The following is a 17,461-nucleotide window of genomic DNA, read 5'->3' as shown; positions in this document are numbered from 1 at the left end:
AAAGAGATGTTCAAATCACTTTATAACTGTTGAGCAGGAGGTCCATTCCTCTAATGACATGGCATGGACATCATCCCATTTCCAGTTTAGTTTTGCCAGCCAGCTTCTCCCCAACAGTGCTGGGAGATCTCCGGGGACAATCCACAGGGGAAGATGGTTCACCGTCCCTTTGTGTGTGACACAGAGCATGGCGCTGCCGAGGACAGGTACAATTTCTTTGGTATAGGTCCTTAGTGTGGTATCAACCCTTGTGAGTTTTGGTCTGTCTCTTTTATGCGGCCACAGTTGTTCAAATTGTTGAGTGCCCATGAGAGATTGACTCGCTCCCGTATCCAGCTCCATGTTGACAGATATCCCGTTGAGTAGGACCCTCCTCATTTTCGGAGGCATCCTGTTGTAGGAGCAGTGGCCATTGATTGTGTTGACCCGCTGTACGCCGGTGTCCCGGGTACTGTCCCCACCATCTTCTGGTCCGCTTTCCGACCCATCCGATCCGTATACCAGCCGAGCTGCCGTTTTTTTGCACATGCGAGCCAAATGCCCTGTATATTCACAATTTCTGCAAACAGCCTGCTGAAATCGACATCCTCTTGACAAGTGCCCACCCCCACACCTCCAGCACAGACCTGTTCCATTGTTCAAAGAGTTCACAAAGAATGAGCTACGTCTGGCTGATCTCTCTTGAGCTTCTCTCAGTTTGTAGTTGATTGCTCGCATTGTGGGTTGATGAGGTGTGAACGGCCGTTCCTGTGGCCCTTGATGGCTTCTGCCTGCTGTCGAGAACCTGTTCTCCCGGTTTTGTCTGTGTATGGGGGTAGCAGCTTGATGGCTTCTGCCTGCTGTCGAGAGCCTGTTCTCCCGGTTTTGTCTGTGTTTGTGGGTAGCAGCTTGTTTAGTGCTGTGAACTACTTCTTCCGATATTTCGTTAGTTGTCGTACCTGCATTGTGAATCAACCTCGTTTCTTTTTCCCCTACCAAGAATGTCTGTGCAATCAGTGCTGCTGTCTCTAAGTTCAGGTTCTTGGTCTCTATGAGCTTTCGGAATATGCCTGCGTGGCCTATTCCTTCAATGAAAAAGTCTCTCAGCATTTCTCTCCTCAGTTCATCGGAGAACTCACATAAACTAGCCAACCTCCGAAGTTCCACCACGAAGTCGGGTATGCTCTGACCCACACAGCATCTGTATTTGTAGAACCTGTGTCTGGCCATGTGTAGGCTGCTCGCTGGCTTCAGGTGGTCTCTTACCAGTGTGCTCAATTCTTCAAACGACTTGCTTGCTGGTTTCTCGGGTGCCACCAGATCCTTCATTAAACCGTATGTTTTCGAGCCACAGCTGGTCAAGAGATGGGCTCTTCTCTTGTCTGCCTTATCATCGCCTAACCAGTCTTTGGTTACAAAGCTTTGCTGGAGCCTTTCTATAAAGTCCTCCCAATTGTCTCCCGCATTGTACTTTTCATCTGATCCGTTGTTCGCCATTCTGTGGATTCTGTAATCCCGTAACCCGTCGCCACTGTAAAGTTCTGTCCCCTCAGTACACGAGGCATGTAGTGAAGTCAAGGTCACTCTGGACCTGCACCTTTATTTCACAGCTCTGGAATGCTGCACTTGCCTGAGACCTGTCCTTATATACCTGTCTCTTGCAAGTGCACCCCTGGTGGTAAGGTATGCTAGTGGTTACAGGTCATATCTTATTACAGTCATGTATAGCATGTTCGGATACAGTTATATATAATAATGTAAGATACATGACACAACCCATCTGTCTTGTACAGGTCCCACCTCCCCCAGAAACGGTCTCAATGCCTCAGGAATCTAAAGCCCTCCCGCCTGCACCATGTCTCCAGCCACGCATTCATCTTCTCTATCCTCCTATTTCTGTACTCACGACCTTTGAGGTCCTGCTTTTTAATCTCTCTCTTAGCTCCGTAAACTCTGCCTGCAGGATCTCATCCCTCTTTCTACCTATGTCATAGATCGAGAATAAATAACCTGTACCAACATCCACGGGCTTCTATAAATTCGTGGGCCAGAAGGAACTGTGAATAACCCAACCTCTGTTTGATAAAGGTGCTGGGATATGTCCTGCCTTGCTATACATATTCAGAGCCTTTCTGAGCTAAGAATGCCTATATGGATTTAGTTTTGGAGAATGAAGCTGGGCAAGTTGAAGGGGTATTAGTGGGGGAGCATTTGGGTGCCAGTGACCATAATTCAGTCAGATTCAAGTTGGTTATGGATAAGGACAAGAATAGGCCTGGAATAAAAGTTCTGAATTGGGGAAAAGCTAATGAGTGATTTGGCCATAGTGGACTGGATAGGCCTACTTGTGGGTAAATCGGTGTCGGAACAGTGGGAGGCATTCAAGAAGGAGATCCGAAAGGTTCAGGCCAAACATGTGCCCTTAAAGAAAAAAGCTGGGAAAAATAATTCTCGAGCCCCCTGGATGTCTAGGGACTTACAGGGGAGGATTCAGAAAAAAAGGGATGCTTAGGTCACATATCAACGGCTAAATACTTTAGAATCTTTAAAGAAATATAGAAAGATAAGAGGTAAAATTAAAAAGGATATTAGGAATGCTAAGAGAGAACACGAGAAATTGTTGGCCAGTAAAATTAAGGAAAACCCTAAGATGTTCCATAAATATATTAAGAGCAAGAGGGTAACTAAGGAAAGGGTAGGGCCTATTAGAGACCATGAAGGTAATCTTTGTGAGGAGGCGGAAGATGTTGGTCGGGTTCTTAACGAATACTTTGCATCTGTTTTCACAAAGGAAAGAGGTAATGCAGATACTGCTATCGAGGAGGAGTGTGATATTATGGATGAAATAAATATAGTGAGAGAGGAAGTATTAAGGGGTTCGCAGCTTTGAAAGTAGATAAGTCCCCAGGCCCGGATAAAATGCATCCCAGGCTGTTGAGCGAAGTAAAAGAGGAAATAGCAGAGGCCTTGACCATCATTTTCCAGTCCTCTTTGGATATGGGCATGGTGCCGGAGGATTGGAGGACTGCGAATGTAGTACCCTTGTTTAAGAAGGGAAAAAGGGATAGGACGAGTAATTACAGGCCTGTCAGCCTAATGTCAGTGGTGGGAAAATTATTAGAAAAAATCCTGAAAGACAGGATAAATCTGCATTTGGATAGGCAAGGATTAATTAGAGACAGTCATCACTGATTTGTTTAGGGAAGATCGTGTTTGACTAACATACTTGAATTTTTTGAGGAGGTAACCAAGACGGTCGATGAGGGTAGTGCATACGATGTGGTATATATGGACTTTAGCAAGGCTTTTGATGAGGTCCCGCATGGTAGACTGGTCATGAAGGTTAAAACCCATGGAATACAGGGCAAAGTGGCAAGTTGGATCCAAAATTGGCTTGGAGGTAGGAAGCAAAGGGTAATGATTGATGGATGTTTTTGTGACTGGAAGGATGTTTCAGATAGGGTTCCGCAGGGCTCAGTATTGGGTCCCTTGCTTTTTCTGGTATATATCAATGATTTAGATTTGAAAATAGGAAGTATGATTAAGAAGTTTGCAGACGACACTAAAATTGGCTGTGTGGATAATAATGAAGAGGAAAGTCATGGACTGCAGGAGGATATCAATCTGCTGGTCAGGTGGGCAGAGCAGTGGCAAATGGAATTTAATTCAGAGAAGTGTGAGGTGATGAACTTTGGGAGGGCTAATAAGGAAAGGGTATACACGTTAAGCAGTAGGCCACTTAATAGTGTAGATGAACAAAAGGACCTTGGAGTGCTTATCCACAGATCCCTAAAAGTAGCACAGGCAGGAAGATAAGGTGGTTAAGAAGCCATATAGAATGCTTGCCTTTATTGGCCAAGGCATAGAATATAAGAGCAGGGAGGTTATGCTTAAATTGTATTATACTTTGTGTTATGTAAACGTGTATTTACCTTGTACAGCCACCAGAGGGCTCATCCCCTGGAGTCCCAAGGGATCCCATAATCCCTTGGGAGCACTGGTACTTAAGGAGGCCTCACAAGCTGGAGAGGCACTCTGGAGACCTGCAATAAAATACTTTACTTTGAGCTCACAGTATCCAGTCAGACTCTTTCTTCATATATAACACTTTGGTTAGGCCACAGCTGGAGTACTACGTGCAGTTCTGGTCGCCGTATTATAGGAAGGACGTGATTGCACCAGAGAGGGTGCAGAGGAGATTTACTAGGATGCTGCTTGGAATGGAGAATCTTAGTTATGAGGACAGATTGGGTAGGCTGGGTTTGTTCTCATTGGAACAGAGGAGGTTGAGAGGAGACGTCATCGAGTTGTACAAAATATTGAGGGGCTTGGACATAGTGGATAGTAAGGATCTATCCCCATTGGTGGGGGGGTCTATTACGAGGGGGCATAGTTTTAAGGGGGTTGGTGAAAGGTCTTGAGGGAATTTGAGGGGGGCTTCTTTACACAGAGGGTTGTGGGGATTTGGAACTCGCTGCCTGGAAGAGTGGTGGATGCAGAAACCCTCAGCACTTTTAAGAGATGGTTGGATGGGCACTTGAGGTGCCGTAACCTGCAGGGTTACGGACCGAGAGCTGGTAATTGGGATTAGACTAGACAAATTTTTATTGGTCGGCACAGATATAATATTAAGTACTGCAGGGAATAGAATACGGGCAGGGTGATCTCCTGGACTAATTTCGATCATCATACCAGCGGTCTAAAAAGGATGGGTCGGAGAGGAATTTTCACAGATTTTTTTATCCCTAAATTGGCTTGGGTTTTTATCTGGTTTTTGCCTCTCCCAGGAGATCACATGGCTCCAGTTGGGGTGGAGTGCAGAATGTTTTTAGTGTGGAGCGGACTGGTTGGGCTGGGTGCTCTTTGCCTTTCCGTCATTGTTCATGGGTTTCTATGTAACCTTTAGGGCTGCTGACGAAGGGCCGTGTGGCTCTTTGTCGGCCGGAGCGGACACGATGGGCCGAAATGGACTTCTTCTGCGCTGTAAGTTTCTATGCTTTTTAGACTGCTGGTATGATGTTGCTGTCTAGTCATGAAAACAAAACTCAATGCATGTGTGTTTCCGTGCATGTTCTGAGCTCTGCTTACTGGTATTCGGGCGATGGTTATATTTTTAATGTTAGTCAGTCAGTCAACTTTTTGCTGGATGCTAATAATTTAAAATCAAGTTGAAGTCACTTCATAGCAGTTGTAGCTACATTTCAGCTAGAGAGAAGTGGAACCAATTGCGACTACAGCCTTGAGGTAGTCTGGCACTGCTTGCCAAAATTCAATGCATTGTCAATTCAGTCCCTTAATTCCCATGTGATACAATGGATTTTGCATTGATGTATTACAAAATTAGCATTTCTTAGTTTTACTCATCATAATTCAAAGTTGATTTTTACACACAAATATTTGAATTATCTAATCATCTAAGTAATTCTAATTAAATAAATCTAAGACAACAATTCTGGAGGATGTTTTTTTAACACAACTCGTATTATCCAGTAATCAGAATTAAGCAAGTTTAACTTATCAAACAGATTGTAGTATAATAACTGGGCTAGTAAACTGAATTAGAATTACTGTTTGGTTTACAAAACAGAATGAAGCTGATTGGTCTACCAGTGCAGACTATGTTAATTCCCTGTCCAGTGGGATCAAATGCTTCTCGATGCAAAAACCTCATTATTGTCAGTTAGTGAACTTGTCATCTGATCATCAGGTTATAACAAATTATAAATCAATTGATTTGTGTCTCAGTTGTTCATTTTTTTCAGAAACTCGTCGATCTCAAATGTGTGCTTTAGTTCAGTCATTATCAGCCTACTCGCCACCAATGTAAAATAGATGCCTTGAAGGGCAATCGCAGCAGATATGTTCTGTCTTTTTTTGTAAATGTTGATTGATTGATTTTATATTGTTTTTGAATGCATGTCATATTGGAAGTTAGACATAGTAGAATTATTGGGCTCAAGTTCCGGCTCGAGTTGCTCCTATTTTTTTGGAGCAACTAGTTTAGAATGGAGTATCTTAGAAATTGCAATTCTCAGCATTTAGTTTGCTCCAGTTCTGGTGAGTTAGAATAGTTTTGTTTTAGAACAGGTTTTTTTTCAAAAGGGGGCGTGTCCGGCCACTTACGCCTGTTTTGCAAGTTTAGGCAGTGAAAACTTACTCCAAACTAACTTAGAATGGAGTAAGTGTAGATTTTTGTACGCTCAGAAAAACCATGCCTACACTTATAAATTAGGCGCAGGGGACGAGAGATGGGAGGGGGAAGGAAGTTCGAGTGAAGTTAGGGGGTTTACAAGCATTAAAGACTTCACTTTAACAAATAAAGAGTCATCATCAATAATGATAAATAAATCAATAAATCAATCCAAAAAAAAAATTAAATCAAATCAATAAATAAAAAAATAAAAGTTTCTACTCACCTACTGCAGCACTGGGAGCCCTCCAACAGCCTGCTGGGACGGGGCACCCCCAGGAGAAGCCGAGCGGGTGGGCCCCGCCCCCAGGAGATGTCGGACCACCGCCCAGGACTTCGGGCAGGCCCCGCCGCCGCCGCCGAGGACTTCAGGCGGGGCCTGCCTCCAGGAGATGCGGGACCGCCGCCCAGGACTTTCGGTGGGCCCCGCCACCGGCGAGGACTTCGGGCGAGGCCCGCCCCCAGCGAGATGCCGGACCGCCGCCCAGGACTTTCGGTGGGCCCCACTGCCGACGAGGACGGCGAGGACTTCGGGCGAGGCCCGCCTCCAGGAGATGCGGGACCGCCACCCAGGACTTTGGGTGGGCCCCACTGCCGACGAGGACGGCGACGACTTCGGGCGAGGCCCGCCCCCAGCGAGATGCCGGACCGCCGCCCAGGACTTTCGGTGGGCCCCGCCACCGGCGAGGACTTCGGGCGAGGCCCGCCCCCAGCGAGATGCCAGGCGGGCCCCACCGCCGACAAGGAGTTCGGACGGGGCCTGCCCCCAGGAGATGCCGGACGGGCCGCCGCGTAGGCCCGGTATAGGGGCGACGTCCCTTCAGCCAGGGATAGGGTCGTTGCGCGGAAACATACTGGGAGAGCCAGGAGCTACTGCGCACACGCACAGCCTCCACCGCACACGCGTGCAGCTGCCGGCACTGTTTTTGGCGCAGGGCTGTAGCTCCATCCCCAACAGCTCCTGCTGTGCCGCACCGCGCCTACAGATATAGGAGAATCGCAAGGTAAGTATTCGGCACAATTTCTGTTCTACAAATTAGGCGGGCCTCTCCGATGTGCGCTGTTCTAGCGAGGGTCTGAAACTTAAACCCATTACCTCCAAAGCGACTTGTACCTCCATGTGTAAAATCTTATAATGCTTAATGAGCTGTCATTGGTATGCACGTCAACATAGGACTAGATCACATAGGATATATGGCACAGAAACAGGCCAACAAACCCAATCCAACATGAGGTGGTTAGACGTCAAGAAATAAGACCACTTAATTGAAAGGTGCTTTCATCTTGGAAATGATTGCAACTTAGGCACAGATTACTTTTAAAAAAAACCTCTGACAATGATTGACCAACTATCTAAGCTTTCTGCCGATTAATATAAATTACAGGAAGCTCCTCCTGGTTAACATTTTAATATATGTGGGCATTTTCCTTTTAAATCTGTCTTTTTGCTTTTCTAACATACAGAGATATGTAATCCAGGTTCTTATATTTAACAAATAATCGTGTTGATTAAGGTGAGGAATGTCAGCTCTGTGAATGGAGTACTTGCACTTTAGAGCATCCAGTGACAGCATCAGGGACCTCCCAGGTCATGTGTAAACAATCAGATACAGAATAAAGCTCTGCCTGAAGAATGCACTTCATCCTAAACCTTAGCTGAAGCTCTATTGCATCAGTTTGAATTTTTCACTTGATATACCACATGTTACCCATGACTTTAAAAAGCTGGCAATTCACAAATAACTACGAGGCCGAAATTCAGTCCCACCGGAAAGTTGGCGTACCTACTGTTTTTTTAAAGAGTTTTTACGGCCGTTTCAGAAGAGGTTCCCCCCTTTCGCGAAATTCAGCTTTTTGCCTTTTTTTTGAATCGGCAAGGAAGTTGGTCGCGGGGTCGGAAATGCGGCGGTAAGTGCTGGTGTGGGGCGGAAGTAAAAGTGGGATGGATTCTCCGCCACTGTCACTCAGCAGCGGAGCGTCGGTGACGTCATTCCGCGTCTGCGTCACCACGTATCTCGCCTCCGTTAAAGGGGAGAGTATTAGCCATCAGTCACGATCGGACACTGGACCACCAGGGAGGGTTTCAGCTGGGCCAGTGGCCTGGCACCCAAGTGAAGGTGCCTGTTGGCAGCCTGGCCTAACCAGGGGGCACAATAGTCCGGCCGACTTAAAATTAAATAGCAGTCGCGGCATTGGGCCCTTGCCTTTAATGGCCGCCATGCAGCCAGGACTTACGGAGGGAATCAAAGGTGCACCGACAGATAAAGCTGTCGGGGGCACTGCTCGGCGGCAATAAGATTTTTATGGCTAAATTTTGCGGGAGGTGGCGGGGTGCTGGCGGTGTGTGGACTGATGATGCACGCACGGCCGGTCAGCAGCAGCGGGGTGAAAGTGGGGACCACCAGAAAACCTCCCCTGCTGAATTTAGCTTGCGGCAGTTATGCGACCAGAAATCGACGGCCGCTCGACTCTGCCACATGGCTGCCGCAAACGAGTGGTAAAGGGCCTTATTCGGGTGCTGAATTTCAGCCCCTACGCGTTTTCATGTGCCATAAACTTGTAATAAGGAGGGAAAAAGCATAATTATATGAAAGCCTGAATGGGAAAATATAAATGTTGAAAACCCCAAATTTGGTGGTACCTTTCTAGGGGGTCAGAGAGGCTTGCTGCTTGGAAAATGTTGCATTGAAAATTATGCATTCTAGTTACTTTTAAGCACTTCTGTACTTAACTATTGATTTTTAGGAAAAAAAAGAAATACACAGAGACATTTGGATTTTCAACATAATCAATAATTTCCCCAAAAGCAACCTCATCGGTTACTCTCCCGCATCCAAATCCTCCTCCCCCATCCCCCCACTCTAGTTCACAGAGGCACCCTACCTACTCCAGACTGAGTAATCAAAGACATTGTATTCTATCCATTTCACCACCTTGTCACACAGATACTGGTCAGGATTTTGAGGTCGGTATGACGGTAAGCACACGCGCTAAATCCCAAACTTGCCATCTGTCAAGTTCCGCATCATGGAAATATTTATTGCTGGTGCAGAGTTGAACTAGTTGCCCACCATCATCATAGGTGGTCCCTCGTATCGAGGATGACTTGCTTCCAGGCCAAAATGGGATGAGTTCACAGGTGTTTCATTGAAGGACCTAATATTCCAGGTCCCGAGCTACATTCTCAAGGGTGGAAGATGCCTGTTGCATGGATTTTTTTAACGTATGGTGGCCGTTGCACAACAGCCACCACACGGGCTTGATGGAGCTAGGTCTTGGTCCAGTGGCAAGGATTAACCAAGACGACTGGAGACTAGCTCTGCTGCACAGACCTAGTGCGCACACATATCGCAGTGTGGGCTGGCCCATGCTGCCCCTGGGCCCTCGCCTCACACCTCTCCTGAGTCCCTATCACGTTGTTCCATGATCTTTTGCCGCTCCTTCGCTCCGACCTCGCGCTCCTGCTGTACCTGCCCATGCTTCAATCAGCGACCTGGACCTTGATGACGTCCAATCCAGTCACCCTCTTCGCTGCCATCGCCCTCCTGCACCAGCTCGCACTGTACCTTGCAGTGATACACCGCCACGCTGTCCAGGGGCCGCCATGCTGCTCCAGGTCGCCGCTCCTTTTATGGCCCCGACCTGCCACTAATGGCCTCTCGTAGGTCGGGGCCACCACGCTGCTCCAGGCCACCGCTTGCCGCTCCTTTTGCCCAGCAATTGCACAGCATAAGGGGATAACCTTTTGGAAATCTAAATATATATTTAATTTTAAAAGCTTAAGCTACAAGCCAGCCTTTCAAACTTACCGTGAGCCCCCATCAGCATAGAAAACTCTTCCAAAAATGTTCAATAATATACAAAATAACATTCCACTGTAGCATATATCCACTATTTTTATTTTTGGATACGAATAGAAAGTTTCTGCATTTTACTTGAATGTTGCAAGCATTAACATGCAAGTAATTTCCCATGATAAAAATGTTGTTGGCTTGTGAGTGAGAGACAGGGGGGGTAAATGAGAGACCTTCTGTTACCTGATTGGAGCAACAGACTGTTTGATCCCAAGCACGGTTCCGCACACTGGAATCGTGGGCCGTTGCACTGCCTTCTACATAGCATCAGCCAGCAAGTTCTCAAAGGAGGGTCCCCATCAGGTAAGTGTGCATTCCGTTCGGATGCCGGTGGCGTAATCCTTAATTACGCCACAACCGCAAAATCCGGGCCACTGTTTCCCCTTCAGCTCTCCCAATTTATACTGACCCTGTTCTCTCATTACCTACACCAGTTCGACCTGTCACTTGTACTGTAACCTGTTCTATGTTGATACTTGCCCCCCAGTTCAAACTGGAACTCTTTTTTTTCCCACCCCCACATTTAATGCTGGCTCTCTTCCCGCCCTCTCCATAAAGACTGGTATTCTAACTCCACCTCTGCACCCCTTAGAGGAGAGAAATTGGCCAGAGTTTGATGATCTACAGGAGACATTCAAACATCAGCAGAACATGATGAATGAGCATATGGCTGAGGTACCAGATAACTGCCAGTACCCAAGGAATAATAACACAGCATACACCGCGTCGGCAGGAGAGTAGGGGAGAAAACACAAACCTGTTAGTTCATTTCCATCCAATTTTTGTTAATTTCAGATTGGGAGTGGAAAAACTTCGCTAGTGTCTGCCATACTAGGAGAAATGACAACTGTCTCTGGTCATGTGGTGTGGGCATCAGCCAACCAGCCGCTAGCATATTCTGCACAGACTGCATGGCTGAAAAATGCTTCCTTACAGGATAACATTGTGTTTGACGAAAGCTTTGATGAAGAGCGTTTTCAGACAGTGATCGAGGCCTGTGCTCTTAAGCCGGATATCGACATTTTACCAGCTGGGCGGCTCACAGAAATTGGTGAAAAAGTAAGTGCATTGAATCAATAATTGCCTACACTTAACAGTCATATTCTATAGGTAACTTCCTCTCAATTTTTATTGGCATAGAGTTAGAATTTTACATGTGACCTTAAAAATTGGTCCAATAACAGACTTTTTATATAAAATTAATTTTAATTGAAAAATATCAAAAGTTTTTCATTTTGAAATAAATTGAAGGCCGTGGAGCAAAACACTTTTAGTGCCATTTAAACCAGCTAAAGTTTTGTCTTGCTTTGTGATTTCGGAAGTAATAGTTGTAAGCATAAATAGGATAATGTATAGCCTGGTGTGCACTACAAGCTAATAATGCTTCAGTGGGTTAAGATGATATTGTAAATTAATACATTGGTTCTCAAACTGGGGTCGGCGGAGACTTTCCAAGGGATGCACGAAACATTGACCAATTAGTCGTTGGAGAAGATCTCTGAAAAATTGCAGAGTGTAAAAATGAACCAGCGAGGATCGGGGAGGAGGTGGGAACGGAATGTTCATATTCGGGTTTCTTCTAAGGACTTCATTGGTCTGTGGGAGGAGAGCAGAGGTTGGCTGGCTGGTAATGTGGCGAAGGGCGACTGAACAATAGAAACATTTCATCGTGAATCGGCGAGTTTTAAAGTTCAACCAAGGGCAAGTCGTCATAGTTCACTACAAATCTCCTGCTGGCTTTGTGCGATCTGCTGGAAAACTTTATTCATTGCGTAAAGTTTTCCCAAACCAGTTGCACGGAATAATCTTAGATCATTCATGTCAGCGAGTTGAAACGGCTGAATCAAGCCGAAATCCCGTTACCGCAGGACATTGTGCCGGAAAGTTCTGGAAAGGTTGTACAGTGGAGCGAACAAGACTGTTGTAGACCCAAGTCCTGTCACGTTGCCTGGCTGTTTTTTTTTCAGGGGGGGGCGGTGAGAGGAGAGGGGAAGAGAATTCAGGTTCTCGTGTCACAGACTGGAAACGGCAGGGTGCAGACTGGTTGGCAGCTGGAAATGCAAGGACTTATTCCTGACCCGCTGAGAATGCCTCGACCACAAAAAGAACAAGTTTCTTTGATGTGGATGTCGGCAGACGTGTGTGAAACAGACGATCCCAATTGCTCAAGGGACTGTATGTTTTGGGAGTTTTTTTTCCAATTGAGTTCTTTTTAATTTCACTTCTTTAGCTCTTCAGCATTGACTTAAAATTGAGGCTTTTGCTAATTTCAAATTATATTGAAAAAAAAAGGTTTGTAATTAAAATTTGTAGATGAGCAGTAGTTTTTAGGACGGTACTTAAAATTAATGTAACAAGTGAGCAAGTGAGCAGCTTTAAATAAAGTGTCAAACATCACACCACGGAAAGACAGACTCTGCAGGTACACCCAGCACACTGATATCAGTAAGTAAATACCTGCTTTGTAAAAGCATTAATACATGCAACACTTTCATATTATGAGTATTATATAGTATTATAATTTAAAAGTGATTACTAATCGATTTGAAAAGGGTCCTTCGGGGGTCCGTGATTACTAATCGATTTTAAAAGGGTTCCTTCAGCCAAAAAGTTTGAGAACCACTGAACTAGTAGAGTGTCACTCTTGTGGTTTATCATTTGCAACTCAACCTTCTCTTTGTCACTGCCTTATAATTGTTTATTTCCCCTGCAGTCAGATGGAATCGCTGGCCAGGCTTCTGCAGTATATTATGTGATTTAAACTTACATTTAACATGTAATTTTAACTGCAGTGATGTTTGATTTTGTTTCACTTCACATGAAGGGGTATTGTACATTATATGGCCTTTAATTTGAAATTTCACAGAAGCTTCTGAGAGGATGAAGAAATCAAATTGATAATGGAAAAACATTTTCCTATTAATTTTCAGTTTTCCCACCCCGTCTTCAAGGTGCTGACTTCCCACTGAGGAATGGCTCTTTGGCCACCGGTCATCCTCCAGTCCCCTGTCCCAAATGGCTGCTATTCATGTATGAGCCTAGACAGAGAGTGTGGGCAGGCTATTTGCTCACTGCGAGAGGGAGGATAGAGAGGGCTAATCACAGCCAAGCCAGCTCTTTATCTCGCCTAAATCTCTTACACGCACTTCCAGAAGGGTTTGCTAGATAGCAATCAGGAGCAGAAATGCGAACCAATTTTACCCACTCTAACTTGGAGGCACTGAAGCAAATTGTAACCACTATCATAGTGAGATCAGCTAGTTCAACAGAGACTGGAAATCAAACTTGCATCCAACCTGAGCTATACAGCTAAACTATTCACTGGATAAATTTCCTGAGCAATCAGGGCATCCCTTATTAGATTTAACATTTATTCCTTCACCCACACTACACCATATTTCTTTTCTGTAGTGATTAGAAGGTGACCTGGTTCCCCTGTGCTTTGAAGCTAATGGCAGACTGGTTCAAATCAGCCAGCAACTTATGGCAATTTGCAATTCACGGGGTATTTCTTCCTCGCTACAAGTTGCTGACCAATTTGCACATTAATAATGGTGTGTGTTGTTCAGACGTCGTTATATTTTCAGCAAAATCTGGCCCCATGTATTTCATTCTGCCATGTATTGTGTTATTAAAAGCATTCGTTTTGATTTTTCTCCAGGGTATTAATCTAAGTGGTGGCCAGAAACAGCGTGTTAGTGTCGCACGGGCACTCTACTCAAGGTATGGATACATTTTTGTAGTTTCTTGATTGTGATGGAATTAACTGACAGACTTAGCTGATACCTGATATAAGGGATGGTTTTCCAGTTGTGCTCTTCCAGTGAGGAGCAGCACCTGTTCGGAAATAGTAGGCCCACAGCGCCTGAGTTTCCATCCACTCATTTAAATAGCCAGGAAATTAGGGGCGCTGGGCCTGTGATTTCTGGACCAGTGCTCCCTGTGCCTGCTGTCCCTGATTAGGGAATCAGCTCTATAATCTAATCGAATTCCAATAAGGATATATATTACTGCAGCTGTACAAGTTGCCTTCTATGATTATTATGAAGAATATTTCTAACAGTACATCTTAAAAGTTAATAGCTGTTGAAAATTCTAACAATGAAAGCTATTTATTTTGAGATGCTGAATTGGACTAAATTATTCATATACTTATTTTTCTCTCTGTGCCACTCACCATGCGATCCGTGTAAGGGGCAGCAGAAACTGTATTTCTTCTTAAAAGATTTTTTTAAGCATTTGAAATTTCCAGAAAATGACTCAAACAGTTTGGGCCCGAACTTAGTTGACCATGTCGCCGGCTGCTGCCGAATTTTTTGGGTGGTTTCCCTTCGGTCCCAGTTTCCTCGAGGCGGGAGGGGAGGAATGCTGGGAACTGCCAGCTGATGTCCACTAGCATACAAGGCGCGTATGTGTCTTCGCGCCCGCCGAGCTGACCGATTCCTCCGGGCAGGAGTCGGCGGCAGCAGGGGGAAGGACTGCTGCATGGAGGCAGGCCTAACCCCAACGGTAAGTATGAAGACCTGCAAAAAAAGGTTAGTAAACTTCTTTTATTTATTTATTTTTTTTACAGGGATTCACATGAATGGGGTCCCCTGAAGGTTTTCCTGTGGGTTTTTTATTGTGTAAATTTTTATTTTTATGTGTTTTCCCCCCTCTCTGGGCCCGACTCAATCCTCGGCAGTACTTTCCGAGGATTGCATTTGCCGCTGAGATTGGGAGCTCCTCCCACTGCCGCCACATTCAGGGCGTAAGTCGTTTTTTTGCCAACGGGTGGTCTTTGCAGATCTTTTTGAGGAATCTTCCTGCCAAAGTACCGCCAGGTTTCTTGGCAGTCTTTTGGGTGGCACTTGGGTGGGCCTTAGCTTTGATCAAGTTCGGGCCCTATAATTCCGAAAGCTTGCTGGTCATCATCTAAGTATAAAATAAAATTATTAGAAAATAGTTTTTTTTTCTTCATTTTCACAAGGGGGTTGCTTGTGAAATGAAGAAATTGTTTTGTGTATACTTTGTTTTGACTTTGGTAAATCTATGGAACAAACGGCTTTGAGAGACAGTAGAAGTAGAAAGTGTTGATTCATTCAAGTGCAAATTAGATAATTTCTTTCAGAAAATAATACTTTGGGATACAGTATAGCAATTATTTGTGATGACATATGGTAAGTGTGGCATGTTTGGGAGAAATGGGTGATTTTCGAACTAGGATTTCCAAAGTTTTCTCCAACTAGGGGTTTCCTCGCCTCACGTTTGTTTCTTTTGTAGACTAATTCATAAAGATTGAATGCCAAGATTAGTTACCAAATCCATTATTGTTGGATCAAGTGACTACCAGGATGGTTGAAGGAAAACCTTGTTTTTTTTCGTCAAGCATTTCCTATGATCATTAAAAGTAATGATGATTCTTACATTTCTATAGTGCCTTTGTAACAAAAGCATCAAAAGTTCTCCTTAGAGCAGAGAAGGTTAAGGGGAGATTTAATAGAGGTGTTTAAAATTATGAAGGGTTTTGATAGAGTAGATTGGGAGAAACGATTTCCACTGGTAGAAGGGTCGGGAACCAGAGGACACAGATTTAAAATAAATGACAAAAGAACCAGAGAGGAGATAAATAATTTGTTTTTCTTTGCATCGAGTTGTTTGATCTGGAATATACTGCCTGAAAGGGTAGTGGAAATAACTTTCAAAAGGAAATTGGTTATGTAATGGAAAGGGAAACATTTTCAAGGCTATGGGTAAAGAACAGTGGAATGGGACTAATTGGATAACTCTTTCAGAGAGCCGTCACAGGCACGATGGGCCGAATTGCCTCCTTCCATTCTGTATAATTCTACGATTCCATTGAGTTACTTTAGAGTCACAATGTGGTGGTCTCTACATTGGGGAGACCAAACGCAGATTGGGTGACCGCTTTGCGGAATACCTCCGTCCAGTCGGTAAGCGTAACCCTGAGCTTCCGGTCGCCTGTCGCTTTAATTCCCTGTTCCACTCCCACTCTGATCTCTCCATCCTCAGCCTCCTGCACTGTTCCAACGAAGTTCAATGTAAGCTCGAGGAACAGCACCTCATCTTTTGTTTAGGCACTTTGTAACCTTCTGGTCTCAAGTTGAGTTCAACAATTTCAGACCATAACCGTTGCCCCTATTTTCCCCCATGGCAACTGTTGATGATTCTGCCATTTCCAGTTAAACCTCATCTAGACCCATCTATTGTTTCTAAACTTGTCCCATTAAACATCTCCTTTTGCCTTGCACCACAGTTCCTTTTGTCTTTTAATCTCTTCTGCCTGCCACCCTATCACAGACCTTCCATTTTGTTCTTTCCTCCCTTCCCCCATTTCCCTGCACTGTTACATTTCTAACTTTTTCCAGTTCTGACGAAGGGTCATCGACCTGAAACGTTAACTCTGTTTCTCTCTTCACAGATGTTGCCTAGCTTGCTGAATATTTCCAGCATTTTCTGTTTTTATTTCAAAGTTACTTTATAAAGTGCAGTGACTATTATGAAGGCAATTAGAGAAGATTTCATTGAACTAGATAAAATAGTCCCATCACACTACACATGCAATGCTGTTTCACAGGACTGCTATTCTCTTTATATAGCAATTAAGTATAGGAGAAAACAAAACTACCGCAGAGGAATTGAACTCCAAAAGGGAAATATTTATAGTTTCTTCATATTGTTTCAATTCTATAGGGCATTATGTATTGGAACACAGTATGGAGTGTGGTTTTCTTTATATTGTATAGAAATACAACAACAATCTGGAATAAAACAGAAAATGCTAGAAATATACAGCAGGTCATTAACATCTGTATAGAGAAAAGACAGGGTAACGTTTTGGGTGTAGAGCCTCCATCAGAACTGGAGGAGCAAGACTCTTTTTATAAAACTGAAGAAAAGAAAGCGGGAGGGGTAAGAGAACAACATGCAAAAGTGAAGAATCGGATATGCAGACTCCAATCAGTAGTCTGTGATCATTATTTTGCGATGCTACACAAAGGTGAAAATGTTTTGTATTCAAAGATTTATTATGCTTTGCCTCATTCAATTTGCCATTTTTCTCATGGTAAGTGTGGCTATGACAGACATAATGGGCATTCAGCTCCAACTTATGCACCAGGTTTAATATGAGAATTTATTTTACTGGCTAATATAGGGGAATACAAAACTTAATGAATACTTCCCACAATAAAAACCAGCCAATCATCAACCTTACCAACTATCTCGGAAAAAAATGTCCCCTCTAAGTACAATTTTAATGTTTTATTTTGGGGTCACTATAATGGAAGATGTAACCATGATTGACAATCCTCCTGAGGTCCCCACCATCACAGAAACCAGTCTTCAGCCAATTTGATTCACTCCACGTCATATCAAGAAACGGCTGAGCACAGCAAAGGCTGTGGGTCCTGACAACATCCCGGCTGTCATGGTGAAG

General features: G+C 44.4%; 1 protein-coding gene across 6 annotated transcripts in view; it reads left to right on the top strand.

The window, feature by feature from the left end:
• Positions 1-17,461, top strand: part of LOC139274170 (ATP-binding cassette sub-family C member 9-like) — a 343,814-nt gene that overhangs the window by 245,059 nt on the left and 81,294 nt on the right. For 5 of the 6 annotated variants that reach the window (XM_070891221.1, XM_070891210.1, XM_070891227.1 and 2 more), the window contains 2 exons: positions 10,819-11,082; positions 13,685-13,746. In XM_070891221.1, the coding sequence (XP_070747322.1) occupies positions 10,819-11,082; positions 13,685-13,746 (326 nt within the window). The remainder of the gene's footprint in view (positions 1-10,818; positions 11,083-13,684; positions 13,747-17,461) is intronic. The other variant, XM_070891229.1, reaches the window with a different exon arrangement.

This window comes from Pristiophorus japonicus, chromosome 1, assembly GCF_044704955.1.
Source record: "Pristiophorus japonicus isolate sPriJap1 chromosome 1, sPriJap1.hap1, whole genome shotgun sequence".
Lineage (NCBI taxonomy): Eukaryota > Metazoa > Chordata > Chondrichthyes > Pristiophoridae > Pristiophorus > Pristiophorus japonicus.
This window is presented reverse-complemented; position numbering and strand designations above follow the sequence as displayed.